Source organism: Dromaius novaehollandiae, chromosome Z, assembly GCF_036370855.1.
Source record: "Dromaius novaehollandiae isolate bDroNov1 chromosome Z, bDroNov1.hap1, whole genome shotgun sequence".
Classification (NCBI taxonomy): Eukaryota; Metazoa; Chordata; class Aves; order Casuariiformes; family Dromaiidae; genus Dromaius; species Dromaius novaehollandiae.
Window position 1 is genome coordinate 82,722,225 of NC_088132.1, and position 18,333 is coordinate 82,740,557.

General features: G+C 49.6%; 1 protein-coding gene across 1 annotated transcript in view; it reads left to right on the forward strand.

Moving 5' to 3' along the window:
- The window catches only part of LOC135324654 (mitogen-activated protein kinase 4-like), a 70,946-nt gene that overhangs the window by 18,494 nt on the left and 34,119 nt on the right, over nucleotides 1-18,333 (forward strand). The window contains exon 2 of the mRNA XM_064501336.1: nucleotides 14,636-16,176. Coding sequence (XP_064357406.1) covers nucleotides 15,631-16,176 — 546 coding nt within the window. The 5' untranslated portion in view covers nucleotides 14,636-15,630. The remainder of the gene's footprint in view (nucleotides 1-14,635; nucleotides 16,177-18,333) is intronic.

The window sequence follows — 18,333 nt, forward strand, 5'->3', positions numbered from 1 at the left end:
CTCAGGAAGGGCCTGGGGTGGGGATGGAGCCCCCACCATGGTAGAAACCTCATGTTCCTGTGAGATCCAAGAGATTTCAAAGCAGAGAACAAGATCCTTTAGTTTATGGCTGAAAGAAACTAGGAAGAGGGGAGGGGAAAAGCTGTTTGCCAAGAGGAGAGTATAAACGTCATATTTACCTGCCCTCGGTCCCGAAGGATAACCCTTCCTGCAGAATAACCCTGCTCTCCGTGGACGTTCGTGCAGAACTGAGCAGCAGGAGCCCTTCTTTACTGGTGGGAAGGTTTAATTAAGTTTCAGCTTTAAAGCTGTCCCTGGTCTGGGAGCGTACAAGCTGCAGGAAACTTGCCCATATTTCCTTCTGCTTCGCTAACTCCGCTGCTGTGACTAAAATTTTGAGAGCATCCCTCAAAATGTGTGAGTCCTTCACAGGAGGGCTCTGTGCCGCGTTTCCTCCTGTGCCAGCTTCGTTCGCCCGCTGCTGGTCTCTGCTGCATCGCCCGCTCCTTGGGTCTTGGCTCCTTTGGGTGGGAAGTGCCCTTTGCTGTGCCCGGCGGGGCTGGTGCTGCCGCGCCGGTAACGATGAGGCCGCGGTGAAGGGCGTTTGAAAGGCTTTTGTGAGGGAGGGAGGGATTCTGCGGGGGGAAGAGAGGGAACGAAGAACTGAATCACATCATGCTCCTGCCAGATCCACCCCATATGGGGATCAATAAGCTAAGGCCATGCAACGAACACAGTCAGCAGCGTAACCCCTCCTAGACCATCCCCGCTCTCCGGCACGGTGTTTAATCTTGGGCCTGAGGCTCCCGGGTTGTGGGATCTGGCCCTTTACATTACACGGCTCTCAAGCGAGAGATCACTCTGTTATCCTTCTTTAATTAGCACCTGTGGTGCTTTCTTAATAACAGACATCTTGTTACAACACTTGAGCTTTAATGAATTCGTCCAACGAGAGAGTGTGCTGGTGCTTGTGGCAGGTTCAGTAAAAAGGAAGAGCTTATTACGACCGAGTGTTCGGCTCTTCTCCGGGGAAACGCTGGAAGTGCATGGGGAATTGCATACGTCTTCTGGAAACGGTAGTCGAGAGCTGGTGCAAAGGCCCCGAGAACTCTCTGACTGCACAGAGAAATGGATTTGAAAGTCAGAACGGCAACATCAGGGCAAATCCTGTGCGCTTTTCTGGCATGTAGGTGACGTACATCAGTAAAGTGAGTCAGGCGCAGGCTGCCTTCACACCTGGGAAAGCGGGCTGCGGCATGGGAACGAACCAGGGCTGGTGCAGTGGGAGGGAGGGAAAGGGAAGAGGGAGAATGAAAGAATGGAAGAAAATTTCTGAATTCCCTTGTCCTTGCACTGGGCAGCACAAGGGCTCCCAAGCAGAGAATCTCCTCGGATGATATCGGAGGCAGATGCAGGAGCTGCCCTGATTGAAAAAGTGAATAGAAAGTAAATTGAAACTATAAAAATATGTTCAGTGTTGATAAAGAGGTAACATGTCTCTACATTTCTTAGCCTATTTTTCTATTCATGGTATGTCTTGGGAATTTGGTTTTATAATCCTTGGTGTAAGGAACTGCATCTCTTTCTTGATCTCGCCTTCATTTGCAAGCACACGTACAGGAGTGGAGGGCAGCTTGGTCTGAACGCAGGTTTTTCGCAAGCTTGTCAGGCGCTTCTCATCATTAGCTCTGGCTTTGCTGCGGGGTCGGTATGGTAGAAGGCCAGTGGTTTTGAAGCTGTTAACCCAGTAACAGGAACCTAAATCATCATGTGGAAACATAATTTCACGTGGCCTGAATGTTTTGTGGTTGTTCAACATGGTAAGTACAGATGAGTCCTAAGGATTTCAGTGGGAATTCCCCACCAAATGGGGACATCTCAGCTGGCGAGATGATCTCGGAGCGCAGTAATCTGTCCATACCCAAATTCTGTGATGTCAATGCAGTCATGCTGTGCTGCTTCCTTGGTATTCTGGAGCTCGTATATATTTATTAAAAAGAGAAGATTTATGGTGTGCAGATATCAGAGAATTTTCCTACAGAGAAATTTTGGAAAGTGCTTTCTGAAGGTTCCCTAAAACTTTCCTTTCTCTTGCTTCGTAGTTGCTGAGGCTGAGGGATTTGCCCAACGTTGTCTGAGATCGAGTGTGACCTGAACTTCTCGTACCTTTAGAACGAGGATAGATAGGAGATGGGAATAAAGTTAGCCCTCAGTTCCCCTAAGGCTAGTGTCCCTCCATGTTCTTAATGTCTTCCAGCACTACAGCAAAATCCTTCTGTCAAGCTCATAAGCAAAAGATCCAGGTGACTCCACCAGTATAAAGAAACCAGAGATATTCTCCTGCATGTCATCTTCATGTAACTGCAAGTTTTATCGCTCTGATCCTGACCCTCAGGATAGATCCTCTATTATGCTTTAAGACCTGTTTGCTCTATTGTACTGCAGTTTGAAAAGCCCCTTGAACTTGGCTTTTAAAATGGATGGCAGATCATGGCCTCATCAGTTGAAAAACCCATGGGAATCTGGCTCCTACTTCCATGAAAATAGACTACGTTTTCCATCATCTGCAGCTAAATGGCATCACTGCTGTTTTTATGACCGCTGTTGGTCTCTGCAGCTATTTTCTTTAGGCCACTGAAATAATGCGTTCTCATTACAACAGGCTTTGAGACTGAGAGGACAGAAAAGCTGGTATTGCTCATGATGGAGCTGGCATCCTGAAATTCCCACTTGGTTATCTGCAGCGCTGCCCCAGCATGCAGCCCTTTGTCGGATACACGCGTTTTAGATAGAGTTGGGTGTTTGTTTCCCCGCTGCGGTATCGGGACCTCAGCTGCTTGGATGACTCAGGAGCAGCATCCAGATTGCATACGCACTTTACTTCATTTCTTTAGTGCTTCTAATGAAATAACCAGGCAGAAATGATGTTCAATTTGGATAATGGAGAGCACTGCTAAAGTAACTCCAGTAGCCCTTCAGAGAAAGTTGTTTAACCTCTCGTTATCTGATCCTTTGGGTTTCCTGTTGTCTCAATTGCAGGAGACAGAGTCAAAAAGGACAAATGGAGGCAGCCGTCATCCCTCAAGAACGTGTTGCCTGTTGACAGCTCTGCTGTTGTGCAGGAGGTGGGCAGCCAGGGCCAGGTCTCGCCTCTAGATGGTTCAGTAAGAGGGACCATGGCACGACAGTGAGGACAGGAGCCTGGCTTGCGATCCTCCAGGGCCATCCTCTCAGAAGTGACTTCTGTCTTGGCACCTCTGTAATTGTAGAAGATGCTGCAGGGTCGTCACTCAACAGGGCATTGAAAGAAGCCAGGGAGCCATGAAGCTTATGGCAGCTTGCTGTCTTTTGTATGCCAAAGGAGCTTCTGGGCTCCCCAGGCCCCTCGTTTGCCTGTCGTCTTCTCATCCTGCTGGGCACCGGGGCCACTGTATGCCCAATGCTGGCACACGTCCTTGCGGTGTGGTGTGCAGGACAGGATTTTTTTAATTTTCCATGAATCTGTGTTGTCTAATAATTTTTTCCTTTAGATCTGCAGATGAAATACATCATGTAACACACCGGTAGTAAATCAGAATCCAGGTATTGCTCTTTTCCACCTTCCCACCACCACTTTCAGCCTGGAGGAGGAGAACTGCGTTTCTATACACTGCTTTCTGTTCCAAAACTTTCTGCAAGACGTGCCTGTCTGCTCGTTGGTCTGTTCATATCAAGCCCAGCAGTTACTGGGTTTCTCTTGGTGTCCGTTCCCTATTCCAGCACAGCCACGTGCGCCCACAGACCTGCTCCATGCCCCTACGCCTTATGGTGCGGGCGCGGTTTTGAGCGGAGAGGTGGAATAGCCTTGCCAGCGGAGGAGTGGGTGGAAGGACATACAAAAGGGGTGTAGCATCATGAGCGTGTCGGTTAAATCCATGCCTGCTGCATGGTGTAGGTGGTACCACCTTGCACCCAACAAGATGTACCCAGTGCAGAAGCACTACTACTGTGCCATACTCACGAAATAAGACTTCTGTTTTAGTGATACGCATTGCGTTTTCCCTGTCAGTGCTTCTAGAACTGTACTAATTATTAATAATTAAGCTGACAAGGCAAAACTTGGTTTCCTTCCATTGCATATAAAAGAAGCCAAAAAGGTAGCAGTGGCAGCGCTCTCTTCCTCCAGAATTACTCCCTGCCACCCACCATTTGGCATTCTTCTAGCACAATGTCCCATCCAAGCCTACGCGGTCTCAGCCCTCCCTGTTGTGTTTGGTTCATATTGCTAAAAGCTCAGAAAGGTGCTCGGTTCCCGGTGGCATAAACTTCCCAGTGTGGTGGGGTTGAGAGCTGGTTTTCGGAGACAGAGCTCAAATCCAACGCGGCACGTTGCCTTGCTGTCGAAGTTATTGGCCCAAGTGCTGTTTCAGATGGGCGCAGTTCCCTTTGCCACGAGGAGTTTTCTGCTACTTCTTGGTTTTCTCTACTCAGACATCCAGGAAACCTGTGCCTAGACTGAGGACTGCAGCGCAAGAAGTACCTCCTAATGTCTAGTGGCAGCTGAAATAAAGCAGCCCTGAAGACAGATGACTTAGGGCTTAAATCAGCTTGATTTGAGGTCCACAAGAAGCTGTGGAACTGAATGCAAGCTGCTGACACGAGTTAAAGCCCAAGTTACGTTGTCCTCAGTGTTATTTTGCTCTGACGTAGCTAATTCAGGTTAGTTACTGCAAGTTTAGGAACGTGACGTTTGTGAGGCAGAGCAAGTTACCTTTCATAGCACCTGGCTGTTCACTGGGTCAACGTCTGCCCTTGGACCTTGCTGCCGGTCCTGAGACCCCACCACTGCCTTCTCGGGGTTTGAGCAGCACATACTCCCTTTTTGCAGTGGTGTAGCTGGATTTGCAATGCATGGGTAACTTTCCCACAGAGATTCGCAGATGGCTGTTATCTGGTTACCTGTCCGATTCACCTTGCTCTCCTTGCAGAGCCTTTGGCATTTGTTTGCCTTCCTTTTCCCTTTCTCCCTGTTTTTCCATCTTTTTCCTCCTGTGATTTTACAAGCTAAGGCATCTCTCTGGCTTTGCATTGCCCACTTAATGGCTGCGAGAACTGATTTATCTGTTCAATACTTGCACTCAAAAGCCAGCATTAGATAATTGCTGCATTGAAGAGAGGCTGTAATTATTTTTGCTTCTAACTACGGGAGCAAGCAGTGTTTGCCAAACTGTTGGGTAACTGCTGGCAGATGCTTTTCAGAGGGTATCCCTGGACTGTCTACATCCCTCCTCAGTGTCATATGTTCCATATATCTTTATTTTAACCATTAACTCCTTCCCTCTTCAAGTATCTACTCCACATTGGCCTGACACATTACATTTGTCTTCATTCATGAGGTCCATGTTTAATGAGTAATTGTAGCAAACCGAAACAAAGCTTAACATTTAATATTTTCCATATCATTACCTTCCGTAACTTCTGTTAGAGGACGGAGAGCAGAAGGGTTTCGGGAAGGATTCCCTGGTGTTTAAAGAAAATGCTGTTAAATGCACAGTCAAGTAACCAGCTGTGAGCCCACTGTTGGGTTAATGGAGCGACTCTGGTGATGAAGAGCTATAACAGAGAGGCCTTAATCTGGCGTGAAGAACACAACAGGAGCAGATTCACTTTAATTTTTGTTTTCTTTTCTTAGTGTCCTTTAGACCAGTGGCTAGTCTTGGGCATCACTGTGCAAAGTCACCAGCTTTGTCACTGTGAGCTTGTACCTGCAGGTGCTCCCAGCTGCGGGACTCCGGAGAGGCCCCAAAGCCCTAGATGTCGATGGGGCAAGACATGAGTTTGTGTGAGGAACCTGGGACAACACGTATGTGTAGCAGAATGATCTGGGAAGTCATGGGAGTGCTTGGGAGCAGTGTGTGTGTGGTTTGGGGTGGTTTTGTAGCGTGGCCAGGCAGGAGAGGTTTTCTTGGCTCCTTAAAATTTGTACGAGTCAGCAGGAAAATATGGTAGGTTGAAACCTTTCATGAGCTGAACATCTGGAAAAAAACAAAAAACCCCAGTGATTTCCTAATGTTTCATTCCTTTTGTTTAATTCACTTTGTAAATGAAGTAATTGCAGACCAAAAATTGCAGTGTTTTATCTTGATAACTTGTAGTGCTCTGACAGCTTTGAACCCTCTTTTCCTAACTGGAAATTTTGTCAGAGGCAATCCTTTTCCCTTAGACCACTTCTGCATGGATGACATTTTCCCGTGGAAAATAACATTTTGTCAGGAAAAGATTCCTGATCATCCACGTATCCATCATGACTTTTTTTGGCTGCTTCAAAGCACTATGCAAACATTGGTCAAATCCTTTGAAAGTTCATTATTAAAATTATTATTATTATTATAGTATAGGGGGAAAAAATGGCAGTTAGTGGCTAGCTCAGGAAAACAGTGACTGACATGTTTAGCTACAGCCCACTGGTAATTTACCCTGATTTTGAGGAAATCTTTGCTAATTTGAAACCCCGCTGATGGTCATGCAGTTAGGCTGATCTCTGGCCTCTTGTTTGGATATTTGTTCCTGGGCACAATTGGTTTCCTTCAGTGCATATTGGGTTCTTCAGCCCCCGGGTTGAAGACAGCCAACAAGTCACTTACCATTTCAGCAGATGCTCCTCTGCTTTTTTGAAAGCCGGTGTGCCTTGTTAGGAGATTCCTCCGGCTCTCATGGGAGCGTGTGCTAGCACAGCCGAAATGCAGAAAGGCTTCGAAACGCAGTTTTAGGCTCACAAGATGCCACAGCACGCTGGCTTTGCTCACCTCATTTGCATTGGGTCCTGGCGAAGAGACATGAGCTCTCCAGTGAGCAAAACACAGATGCAGCTTGGGTGTTTTCTCTGCGTCTTAACTGAATGAGACCGGTGATACGCTCCAGGTCCGTCAGGAATCCAGGCAGCACCGGAGGCCTCCAGTTGACCTGTGATGTGTTAAATGTGTTTGTATCTTGGGTTTCACATTCATTTGTTCCAGCTTGTTAATGCCAGGGGTGTTACAAAGTGTTTTCATATTAAAAGAAGAAAAAGCGTTTTATCATTCAGAATTATTTATATATATATATGTATGTATATTATATATATATATATATATATATGTATTCAGCTGTACTTGCAAAGGGGACCAGAGGACCCCAGATTTGTCTTGTAACAGGTATTTGATTGGAGGAGTTCTTGGGTCTCAGTGAGACCTCTGGGAAGAGAATAGCAAAAAATCTGCTCAGAAGGAGAGGTTGTAGCTCTAGGCCAGTCAAGTGGAGCTGTGAATTTTGCAGTTTTAGTAATGAAATCTTCCAGCAAAGGATGTGTCTGGTCTGCTTTTATAGTAATTCTTTGACTAGCTCAAAGCGTGTGCTGCTTATACAAGCTTACCCTTCATTTCATTTGGGTGATGAAAGGGAGGGCTAGGGGAGACGTGGGTGCTTTCTAATGCTCTTCATGCTCTTTGAGGGTGAAGGAGGGCTGCACCAGTTCGTGTGGGGAAAGGGGGGAACCAGGCACAGCACCAGAAACAAATGCCTTTTGCTGTAGGGAAATGGGAGTTGAGAAACCAATTTCAACAGTGTTTCAGAATGACACTTGTCTGCTCCTTCCTGCATGCTTGTGTCTGGAGCTTTGCTGGCTTTTGCGCTGAAGCACGATGTGTTCTTGCTAAGCGTAGAGGAAAATGCTACTAGCACCTTCCTAGCCAGCCAGAACAGGTTCCCACGCAGCTTTGCCAAGAGCCTGCAGGGTCATTAGGTGGCAAAAATAACAAGCAAGGACACGGGAGAAGGTTGTCCGTGCTCCTCTTGCTAGCTGCTGTCTTCCCAGCTGAAGCTCTTGCGAGCCTCACGAACGGCATGGAGGATTTTACTCGGAGACAGCAACGTTTGCAAGAGGTTCTCCAAGCTCCAAGTCCTGCCGAAATTACTGAATTTCCTTGATGACTGAAATGGAAGCTGGCTTATGCCCCTGGATGGAGTAGCTACCACACTGGGACAGATGGGGAAATCAGTTTCCTGAAATGAAGGGAAAAATCAATGATTTAATTTTGTTTTATCACCGGGTGTCAGTTGTTCAGGGTGTGTGCTAGCAGACGGGACAACCTGTCAGCTGCAGCTACCAAGAGTTCATTTCATCTGCTTCAGTATATGATACTAATCCTTTAATTGGCTGGTAACATGGCTGAAGGCAATAGCAGATGTCAGTGTGTGGCGTAGGGGTAAAGGTCAGTGCTTTGGTTTGGCATCTCTGAAAAACCATAGCTTTGGGGGTTCCATGTTTTCCCCGTGTTTGAAATAGCATCATCCCAGTGTTTTCCCTAAATGCTGTGTTTTGTTTGTGTCATGGCTGCATCTCTCTGGGTTACAGCTGTCATTTTGTGTGATGTGCAACGATGCCTGTTATTACCGCACTGCACAAACGTGGATGCGTTTGGAGGCCGGGGAATCTATGCATCTAGAATTGAAATCTGCTCATGGACATCATGTCAAAAAGGACATCTGAGAGAGTCTGATTGCTGAAAATCACCAGAAACGAGTTCCTGCATGTCTGCCTGCTTCTGAAGGTCACTAGGTAGTGAAGAGATCATGGACTACCAAGGAAAACCAGGGCAGCTGCCTTGCAGCAGGTGTTTTCCTACCATTTTGTAAAGCCTTTTTACATACGTAATGCTCAGAGGCAGGGGTCTCCGGGCAGCCTGCAGCGGTGAGGCCAGCCCTTGCCCACCGGAGGAACGAGCCCCACACGGCAACACCCTCAGGTGCACAGATGGGAGAAGATGGGCACGAGGCGACCGTGAGAGCACGTGCCTTCAAGAAGGGCGGAGGAGGAGGGAGCAGCGGAGAGGGTCTCGGGCTGGGAGGTGAAGCAGAGAAAGCAGCAAAGGGATGAGAGGCCGGGGGTCAGCCCTGCTGGAGCGACGGCCCCTGGGCAGCAGACAGCACGTGGTGGGTACTGCCACTTGGCCGCAATCTTGGATTTAACACCCCTGCTTCGTGAAGGTGGTGCTGAGAATCCACGTGGTTTCCAGAAGTGTTGGTCACCTCAAAAAGTGTTCTTAAGTCATGCAAGATTATTGAACATGTGAGATATTTTCTGAGATCCTGAGGAGTGGGTTAATCAGCAAGGAACTGCTGAAGAGAGAGAGACCCACAGTATGCTCACTGGACTGAACTTCTCTAATTGGACTATTAGAAGAGAAATGTTAGCTATTCTGTAGGCTCCGGCAAAAGAAATGTACTGCCGCATGTGACAAGGGCTTCTGTACTTGGCTTAATGGTGAAAAGTACTTTAGAGGAACCAAAGCCATTTTGTGAAAAGCTATTTGTCTAATGTTATTTCACGCTGCTGCTGTCTCAGAGATCAGCTAAAAAGCCTCTGTTTAGCATTGTTAGGATGACAAGAAGTTAGATTTCCATTTGAGGGTGCCCATCAGAAAGCTGCCCAGACTGCGGCCTGGGTCCATGCAGCCGCAAGGAGGATTTGTGCTGGTGTGCGAGGTTAATCCAAAGAGAAATCCCAGCTTGGCTATCAGACACAGATCGGCTCCTGAGTATCGGACTCCGGGTTTCCTTACCAGGATCTCAGGGACCTGGTGAGGATGCTTACAAGGAAGACTGTTGGAAGTCTTTCCTGGGAGCTGAAAGGAGGATGTGTTTGCTGTGCCCTGTCACGAGTCACCCACCAGCAGAGGCAGATCGAGCCTGGGCTGCTGAAACTTCTAGGTGGCTTCTGACCTGTTTCCTTGGCTAAAAAATGGTCAGCTGGGTAAAATCTCTCAGCGTATCTCTCCTGCTCCCCTATCTGGTGGGTATGGGGGTGCTCAATGCATGCTATGTATTTAGACTGCATTTAATGGCAGGTCCCTCTCATATTGAAAGCAGAGTCCCTAAACACTCTCTCCTGCAGGGCCGGAGCTCGCTCTTTACTCCGGAGAGGTTATCCAAAACGTGGATATCAAACCAGGAGCGCTACTTCAAGGCTTTTCTCGGAAGCGTTGGCGTAGGGAGTCTCAGCTCTGTGAAGCAAAGTGCTTGTGGGGCAGGTCTCCCCATGAGAAACATGCTGCCGTTCCTTGCCAGCCAGGCTGTGGGCGCTTGGGGCATATATGTATGTATTTTTTTGCCTTTTGATGAATTTTTTGCATCTTTTATTCTTGAGGCTTTTCTAAAGGGCTGGCTGATCATTATGTGTCAAAATCTAACTGGAGAGCTGTCTTCATTGTGAAGGAAGCCTCATAAAAATTCATAGTTAGAGGCATAGGAAGGAGTGCTGTAAAGATCACCAGCACAGTTAGACTCCCTGATCTTAGATCCCGTCACTCACTTTGAGCTTGTTGCCAAGGGTGGAACTAACACTGTCTTTCCAGAAGGTGGGATATGGCTTTAGCTATTTGGGTAAGCTCCCCCGGTTATTAGTGGATAGTCGGGCAGTCCAGGAAGGCAGTTCATCTTCTGGTCTTAGAAAGCTGCCTGAGAATGGAAGCAGAGGAGGTGAGTAGAGCTCTCTCCGTTGCTTGAGCATGAGCAAACGCCTGACTTGGGAGTTATAAATGTGGCTAAAATTGCCCCCGCCCTGTGTGTTAGGAACATCTGCACAAATTGGAATTTATTAACTGGAATTTCATGTGTCTTTTAGGCTTATCTCCCAAAAGTAGTGCGTCAGCGGACTAATTCTCCTTTCACGCAGGCTTTAAGGTGTTATTCCTGACTGCTACAGGGGTGAACCGGGTAGGATCAAACAGCGTCTCTGGGAAGTGGCCCAGGAGCTGCATAGGAGCAGAACTTCTCCGTTCTGCGCCGCTTTGGGGAGCGGAGCCATCCAGTGAAGTGAGTCCCACATTTTGCAACAACAGACCACTGTCAAACTTCCCACGTCCAGCACCCTTGGGAATGTTACTGCTTCCCCTGGGCCTGGGGGCTAGTGGCACCCCTGTGGCACAGCCTTGCAGGCACCACCGGCCCGAGGACCTCACATGGGGAAACCGCTTGGCCTGGAAGCTGTGGCCACTTCTTCCCGGGGTTTGGCCATGTTTCTGCTTTTGAGTCTGTGTGCAGTGGTGAATAGCCAACTGGAGACATCCAGGGGCAGCGATTTGAAGGTGCTGAGCACTTTCTCCTCCACCAGTATCTGGTGCTCTTGAAAGCCAGGTTGAAGAGGCCTCAAGTCAGAAGCAGAAACAACAGAAGCACCTGAAAATGATCAAAATAATTAAGAAAACTGACCCTTAATTGCTGTGTGTTTCTCGCAGTAGAGCAAGGAGTATGGCAAGGGTCTTTCTATGGTACTTTGTGAATAAGAAGCCCTGAATACCATTAGAAAAGACAAGGAGACCTTTTAAACTGGGCTTTTGGGACAAGACCCTGAACAGCACGAGTGCGTGGCTGCCGTAGGCACGCTGGCCGTGAGCTCGGTGGTGGGCAGCGGGTGCGTGGCACGAGCAGCAGAGAGGTGAGCTGACCCGGTGTGGGTGTGTTCGAGCGTGGACAGAAGCCGCTGGGTGCTGTCGGGGCGACGGGGAGCGGGCTGAGTTACTGGAAAGCTTCCTGCGTGCCATCGGCAGCAGCGGGGAAATGGCCATGCTCCCTGGATTTCGGGAGCAGGTAGCAGTCCGGCACAGAGTGCCAAGGACCGGTGGGGAGAGCTTGGCAGGACATTTGCAGCTATGTGAGGGCCAGAGGGGTCCTGCAGTTTAGTGCTGCTCTGCAAAATACAGTTCAGACCTTGGCAGATCCTGCAGCCTGTAGGTGCCCCTGGCAGGGCAGAGCAGGGCAGGGAGAGCACCCAAAGCGTGGGTTGCGTTTCTCTGAGAATAGCCAGTAGTGACATATCCACGGACATCAGGGCAAGCAGAGTTGGGACAAAGTAGAGGACCTTGAAGGCTCTCCTTGGACACCTCGCTGCCACGGACAGTGCAGATCCCTAGGTGACACTGTGCAATGCGCTGCTGAGGAGCTCTATGAGGGACAGCACCATCTCTCTGAAGGACACTGATTTTTTAAGGCTGCCCAGTATATGTCTGACGATTTATGGTCTAGCTAGAAAGACAAGCACTTGGCTAGTGAGTATATTTGATGAACTAATTATACTGCATTGCACTTATATATGCAGATTGCCTTTTGTTTGGAAGCTCTTAAAATATTTAGAGGCCGTCAGTGTCTTGTCACCTACCGCGCTTAGCGATTGCCAGGAACCTATTCGTGAATAAAGTGCAAACAGGTTTTCCAGATTTGCGATTTGTATTTGACTCTGTCGTAACGATTTAAGACTTGGGTGTCATGGGGAAGAAGGCCAGAACGCGACTGCCGAAGCATGCAGCCTTCGTTTCGAGTTATCCAGCAGGCACGTGCGTGCGCTTCCCGTGTGTCCAGTGCTTTACTCTTGCGAGTAATCCCGCGGCTGTTCTCCCTGGGAGACGGTGTCAGTCTCCTGCCAAGAGCCTGAAGGCCGCATCGTGTTTGGGTATGCTTTCATATACTGCAATTCAGAAAAAATGTGTCTTTTGGCTTCCTTACAGCAGAGCAGGAGCTGCTGGGGATCGGTCCACCCCAGCCAGTTGCTGACCTGCTCCGTTCTCCTGACAGCGGCTGAGAGCTTTGGACCTGCGGAGGGGTCGCGGCTGGAGCCCGGTGTCCTGGCGGATAGAGGAGGGATGCTGGATTCATTGTCCAAGGAAGGGCTGCCAAAATTTGCTTTTTGTGATTTTCAAAAAAAAATAAAAAAGGCTTTTCGCCCATCCCATCAGTTGCTTAATGTCAGATGCTGTAGCAGGTCTCACGTTACTGTAGCTTCCTTATGACTTGTGGAGTTCACCTCTAATTATAACTAAATGACAATTGCAAAGTAAGGTGAGAAAGAGAATGGTTTGCCTGCCTTGCCTTCGCGTCATTAATATTTGGGCCCCGTGTAAGTGCAGTGGGTTACCTGTGTGTCCGAGAGGATTACCCCAAGGGGTCTTACATGTATGCAGGAAAAGAGGGACGGCCTTCCCATGGCCGCACAGTGAGCCTGCAGCAAAGCCAGGCTTCGGAGAGAGAGGGGCAGAGGGGTCCCTTTGGCATTGCCGCTCATCTCTTTCCGCGGCGTTGCCCTTGCACGTCGGCTGCCCCAGCCGAGGAGGCCTGTTTCGCTTGGCCGAGGGCTGTGTTTTGCTCCTTCCTCCAGGCTCTGGAGCCCCCGACCGCAGCCGGGAGCAACGCCACGTGCATTGGCTTAGCAAAGCTGGCCTGGCTGATGTGGAATTATTTGCCCCCCTTATGAAGGAAATGGTGAGAAATGAAGTCAACTCATATTCTCCCGCCAGGTTTTCCCAGCCCATCTTTATCGCTGGCAAAGTGGACGCGGAGCAGAGGGATTGCTGCCCTCCCAGCGCGGGCTGCGTGCAGAGCTGCGCTCCACCGCGCCGAGCGTGTGACCTGCCGTCTCGGCCTCTGCTGATGAGCAGCAAATCCCCGTGCTCAGCATGACACGAGTCGTCCGTCTTAATGAAGCTGTTCTCCTCCTGTCCCTGGAACATGCTGTACCATTAGCGTTTCTGGAGGGGAAACGAGCTGCGTCGTTAGCCTGCGCTTGCACCCTGATCTGGATAAAGCCGTGAGCTTCTTTCTTTATAACTACGCTGAAACCAAGTGGTTTGTCAGTGTGACGTGAGAGCTTGGCAGCTACCCGCGTTTGCAGGCGCGAAGCCGGGGGGATCCACAGGCTGACACTGAGCTTTACTGTGGGACCTTCAATTCGGTGGGCGTTGAGCCCTTGATCTGGGTCGACCTTGCTGCTTCCAAAGCTCTCGGAAAGCAGGTCGGGGCTCTCGACGGCGTGCTCGACCGCCTGTTAGGGCACTGGTAGCCCTGACGGGCTGACGAGACCACGCCGGGCTCCTGTATTTGGGTACAGCTCCTGGGTCGCGTCCCTGAGCGGGGCTTGTTCCAGCGGCAGGTGGAGGGTTTCTTTTTCGTGCTGTTCACCTACCCATCGGTAAAGCTTATAAATCACGTTAGGTTCCTCTCGGATGAAAGCGGCTGCAGAAATGTGAGATCTTTATTGTAGCTTGACAACTGAGGCAATTTTTTTACTTACCTTAGCTGATACAGATGCAAGTCACGTGTTGGTTGGGAGCACTTTTCCCTTGCATTTACATACAAAAGAGCAAAAAAAACACCTTGGGAAATTGTTGTTTTCAAGCCAAAGTCACATTCGTTGCAAACTGAAGGAAGCCATGGCATTCTTCACCCCCAGTTGCTTAGCAGAAAATGCCTTGCACACCTCATGTACTGCTCATGTAATTTTCTTGCAGTTCAGTTGAGCACGTTTGTGCTAAGTGGGCAGTTGGAGACATAAGTGTGTTGTTCAGCCTTAGCCTTCTGCAAATCACCCCATAAAAATTTCAAACAGATTTAAAAAAAACCCTACAAAATGAAAAGCAAGCGTTACGAGTTCTCTGTATTTCAGCACAAAAAGGGAAGATTAACCATCTGAAAAATGCTGGTAAGGATGTGTGTGTTTGGAGGGCATAACTAACGCATTTCCCAAAGGTCGCAGTTTTGCTGGTGTTTAACCTTCAGGAAGAAAGCATTTACATAGCAAGTGCCTATCCAGTGTTAATATCAAACGAGCCAATCTCTTCTTTTCTTGCAGCACACGGGCCGAGGCCTGCTGAGGGATAGCCAGACGGCACGATGCAGGGAGCTCCCCCAGCGATAAGCGTTCCACCCGGCTCTAAAGGTCGAGCGACGCTTGGGTTCGCCAAGGGACGACATGCAAGGGCGAGGTGTTGGGGCCGCAAATGAGGAAACCTCCTGCGCTGAGCCCAGCTGATAGAAAGTGAGTTGCAGTCCAAGAAGCGTTCATGTCTGTCCAGATCGATACCTGCCGGCAGGAAAATGGGGTCCGTCCGCAAAGCAGCGGGGACGATGAGAACAGCAAAGCCGTGCTGATTTCCGAGGAGCAGGTCCAGCCCCTGGATGCGCTTCGCTGGTCCGCGTGACGCTGTCGCATCTCGCAGGCAGAAAGGCTGTCAGGGCAGCGAAGGGGCTATGGGGTGGCTCTGGACTCTGCCCCGCCGCAGTGGGCTCAGTGCTGGCCGCGCCGCCGGGCGCCTGCCCTTGGACTGAGGCTGCAGGGCCAGGCGACGGGACAGCCCATTTGTCAGCACGAGCAAGCTCAGCATTTCAGCATTGTCTTGGAGACTTCAGGGAAGAAAAACAAGAAAGTGGCTGAAAAATGTAGTAGTGCTGATCTTTTAGTAACAAGAAAAATCACCTTGCTGTGTTTTGATAGAGAGAGCTACTTCTTCACCGCATTTGAAATACCCACGCTGTTTGGAAAGTCTCCTCTACCCCTTGATTCCTTATCTGGTTTAAAACATTTTATTTGTGTGTGTGTGTGTGTGTGTGTGTGTGTGTGTGTGTGTGTGTGTGTGTGCGCGCGCGCTCATATCTATTTTTAGTGTGTCTGCATGTCAGGAACCTTCTCATCTTGTAATCATGGGCTCAGAGCAAGAAATCCCCCAAGCATCTGTGGGTAGTAATGACTTGCTTTATTTCAAAATGCATTTGTGATCTGGAAGTTCTTTGACTCTCCCAGTTTTTCAAGTGAAGAAGAAGAAAAGGTGAAAGAGGACGGAGCCCGCGATGGCAGAGAAGTGCGACTGTATTGCCAGCATGTACGGGTACGATCTAGGCTGCCGCTTCATTAATTTCCGGCCCTTGGGCTTCGGTGCGAATGGACTGGTGCTGTCAGCCCTTGACAGCAAGAGCTGCCGCAAAGTTGCAGTGAAGAAGATCACCATCAGCGACGCGCGGAGTATGAAACACGCCTTCCGGGAGATCAAGATCATCCGCAGGCTGGACCACGACAACATTGTGAAGGTGTATGACGTGCTGGGACCAAAGGGGACCAACCTGCGTGGAGACTTTTTCAAGTTTAACATGGTGTACATCGTTCAGGAGTACATGGAGACAGACCTGGCTCGGCTGCTGGAGCAGGGGAAGCTCACCGAGGAGCACGCCAAGCTCTTCATGTACCAGCTGCTCCGAGGGCTGAAGTACATCCACTCGGCCAACGTGCTCCACAGAGACCTGAAGCCGGCCAATATTTTCATCAGCACGGAGGACCTGGTGTTGAAGATTGGCGATTTTGGGCTAGCCAGAATTGTGGATCAGCATTACTCACATAAGGTATGTGACACAAACTCACCAAGATTATTTCTCTTTTTGCGAGTTGCTGTTCAGGATGGGCAGGTGTTGAAATCAAATCGCCTGGGTGCTCTTGCTCCCGGCCCTGTGAGGAGCCAGCCGGGTGGTCGCCTCCACTCTTGTGGGCAGCGATCTTGGTTGCGGTCATGCTGTACCAGTTGAGCCCTGGCTCGTTCCTCATTTAACACTGCCGTGGGAGGAGATTCAGCAGCCTGAGTGTTTGCTGCCTGCATTTGTGCTGCTTCAGTCCCCCAGTGTGTGCACATGTGTAACAGAAGCAACAGGACCACAGTGTTTCTTCTCAGGAGAAACTGTTCACTGAGCCTCGTCAGGGCACCTGTAAATGCTATTAGGATTCTTGCTGCTAGTGTTCACGTTCTCTTTTCTAAGCCAGGAGGTATTTCCTGGGCGTTAGTTCATGGGTTTGGCTCTCCCAAGCACACCGTGGGTTCAGGGCAGAACAGTTTTCGAGCTCTGCAAAGTGAGGAGCAGGACACCATAGCTCTTCAAGTGCCATTCAGATTTTTTTTTTACCACTTTATATCAGGCTGCTGCTTTTCTTAATGGCTATGGGGGTTGTGTGTTTGCTTGTTTTATTTAAATGACTAAACTTGGTGTTTCTTGCTTTGCCTCTTTCATAAAACATGAGCTGTCATTCACCTCTGCAACAGAAGTATGTGAAAAGGGTATCTGACTCTTGTTGGTAGACATTGTATTTGTATTTATCCTTGTTTTTGTGCCAAGTGTCCTTGGTTTTTCAGTTGCAGAACGTTTCTTCTTCCAGCATTTCACTCCACGTCCTAGCTGGCATCAGCCATTGCACAGCCGGGAACCGGATCTTGTGATGCCGATCAGATTTGCTGCTGTCTCTCTGCCTGTATGTTCCTCTACAGAGAGATCAGAGAAGACAATTTCTCTGCTGTCCCTCCTCCGCTCGATTGCACTGTTAAAACCGCAGCTCTTCTGGGACGAGCTTACAGTGGGATGAGGCTCATTAGTGCTGTATGTGCATTGCTGAGCAAATGCTCTGATAGTGGCTTAGTGAAACTCCCCCAGCGTCCCCTCCAGCTGTGGCACGGTTGAGAGTGGCCTTGCAGCTGGGAAGACACCCAGTCTATACAAGTGTTTCCCAAACCTAGGAACTGCCGCAATCGAGGTTGCTTGTGCAGCTTGGTTTGGTCCTTTGTCCTTTTTTTGTCCAAGCATCTTTCGCCGTCTGATGATGTACGCTTCCCCAAGAGAGATGCTGTTTTGTTCAGTACGTGGGCTTGGTCTGCCCTCGGCTCAGCGAGGGCTCTGCAGTGCCAGAGAAGGTATTTGCTGCAGGATCCTCTTGCAGAATTATTTTGCCTAGCGTAGGAGGTGTGGGCTACGCGCAGGGTTGATCGCATGTGGACTGTTAGAGCAGGTCAGCGTTGCTGTACCGAGCTGGTGTCCATGTTGCTTAAATTGGTCTTTTTAGACAGTCGCTAGCAGCATGCTTTTTGTTTTCTGAGATCTGCTTGAGACAAGCCTGTGTAAGAAAATGTTTTCCTTTCTTACAATTTATTTAAAGCTCTTCCTGTGCATTGGCTTGAATTCAAGGCGTTTCATGGTTTTTGAGACAAAAGCTGGCTGCAGGGCTCGTACTGTAGAACGGGCCACAGCCTGCTGCTCCCGTCCTAGATGGTGAGGACCCGGGTTCAGTCACTGCTCCTCTGTCAGGTTTGGGGTGTTCGAGGCACTAGGCAGCAGGAGACAGTTTCTGTTTGTTTTCGCCATCCTCTGATGGATAACCCCACCGAGGAGCCGTGCACCTACTGAGGCGGGGAGGCCGGGCATGCCCTGAGGAGTCGGAGCGTACAAGCTGGTTGGGTGTGAAGCATCTCCAACCCCAGAGGCCGTAGGAAAGCCCAGGAGGAGATGAATCACTGGGTTTTCACAGTGATCGTGAGGCGTCAGCAGCGGGTGGTAAGCAGGCTGTGGTCTTCAACAGCATCAGCGTGTTATTGAAGAGGTGCTCACGGATTGCCGTCAGCGCCGACGATACCAGCGTGCCGTCCCAGGAGGCCGCCAACGGGCTCTGGGCAGCACAGATCCGTGGGTGTGCAACCCCAGTACTGCTGAAGCCCGCTCTCCCCGGGCTCCCAGCGCCGGCGA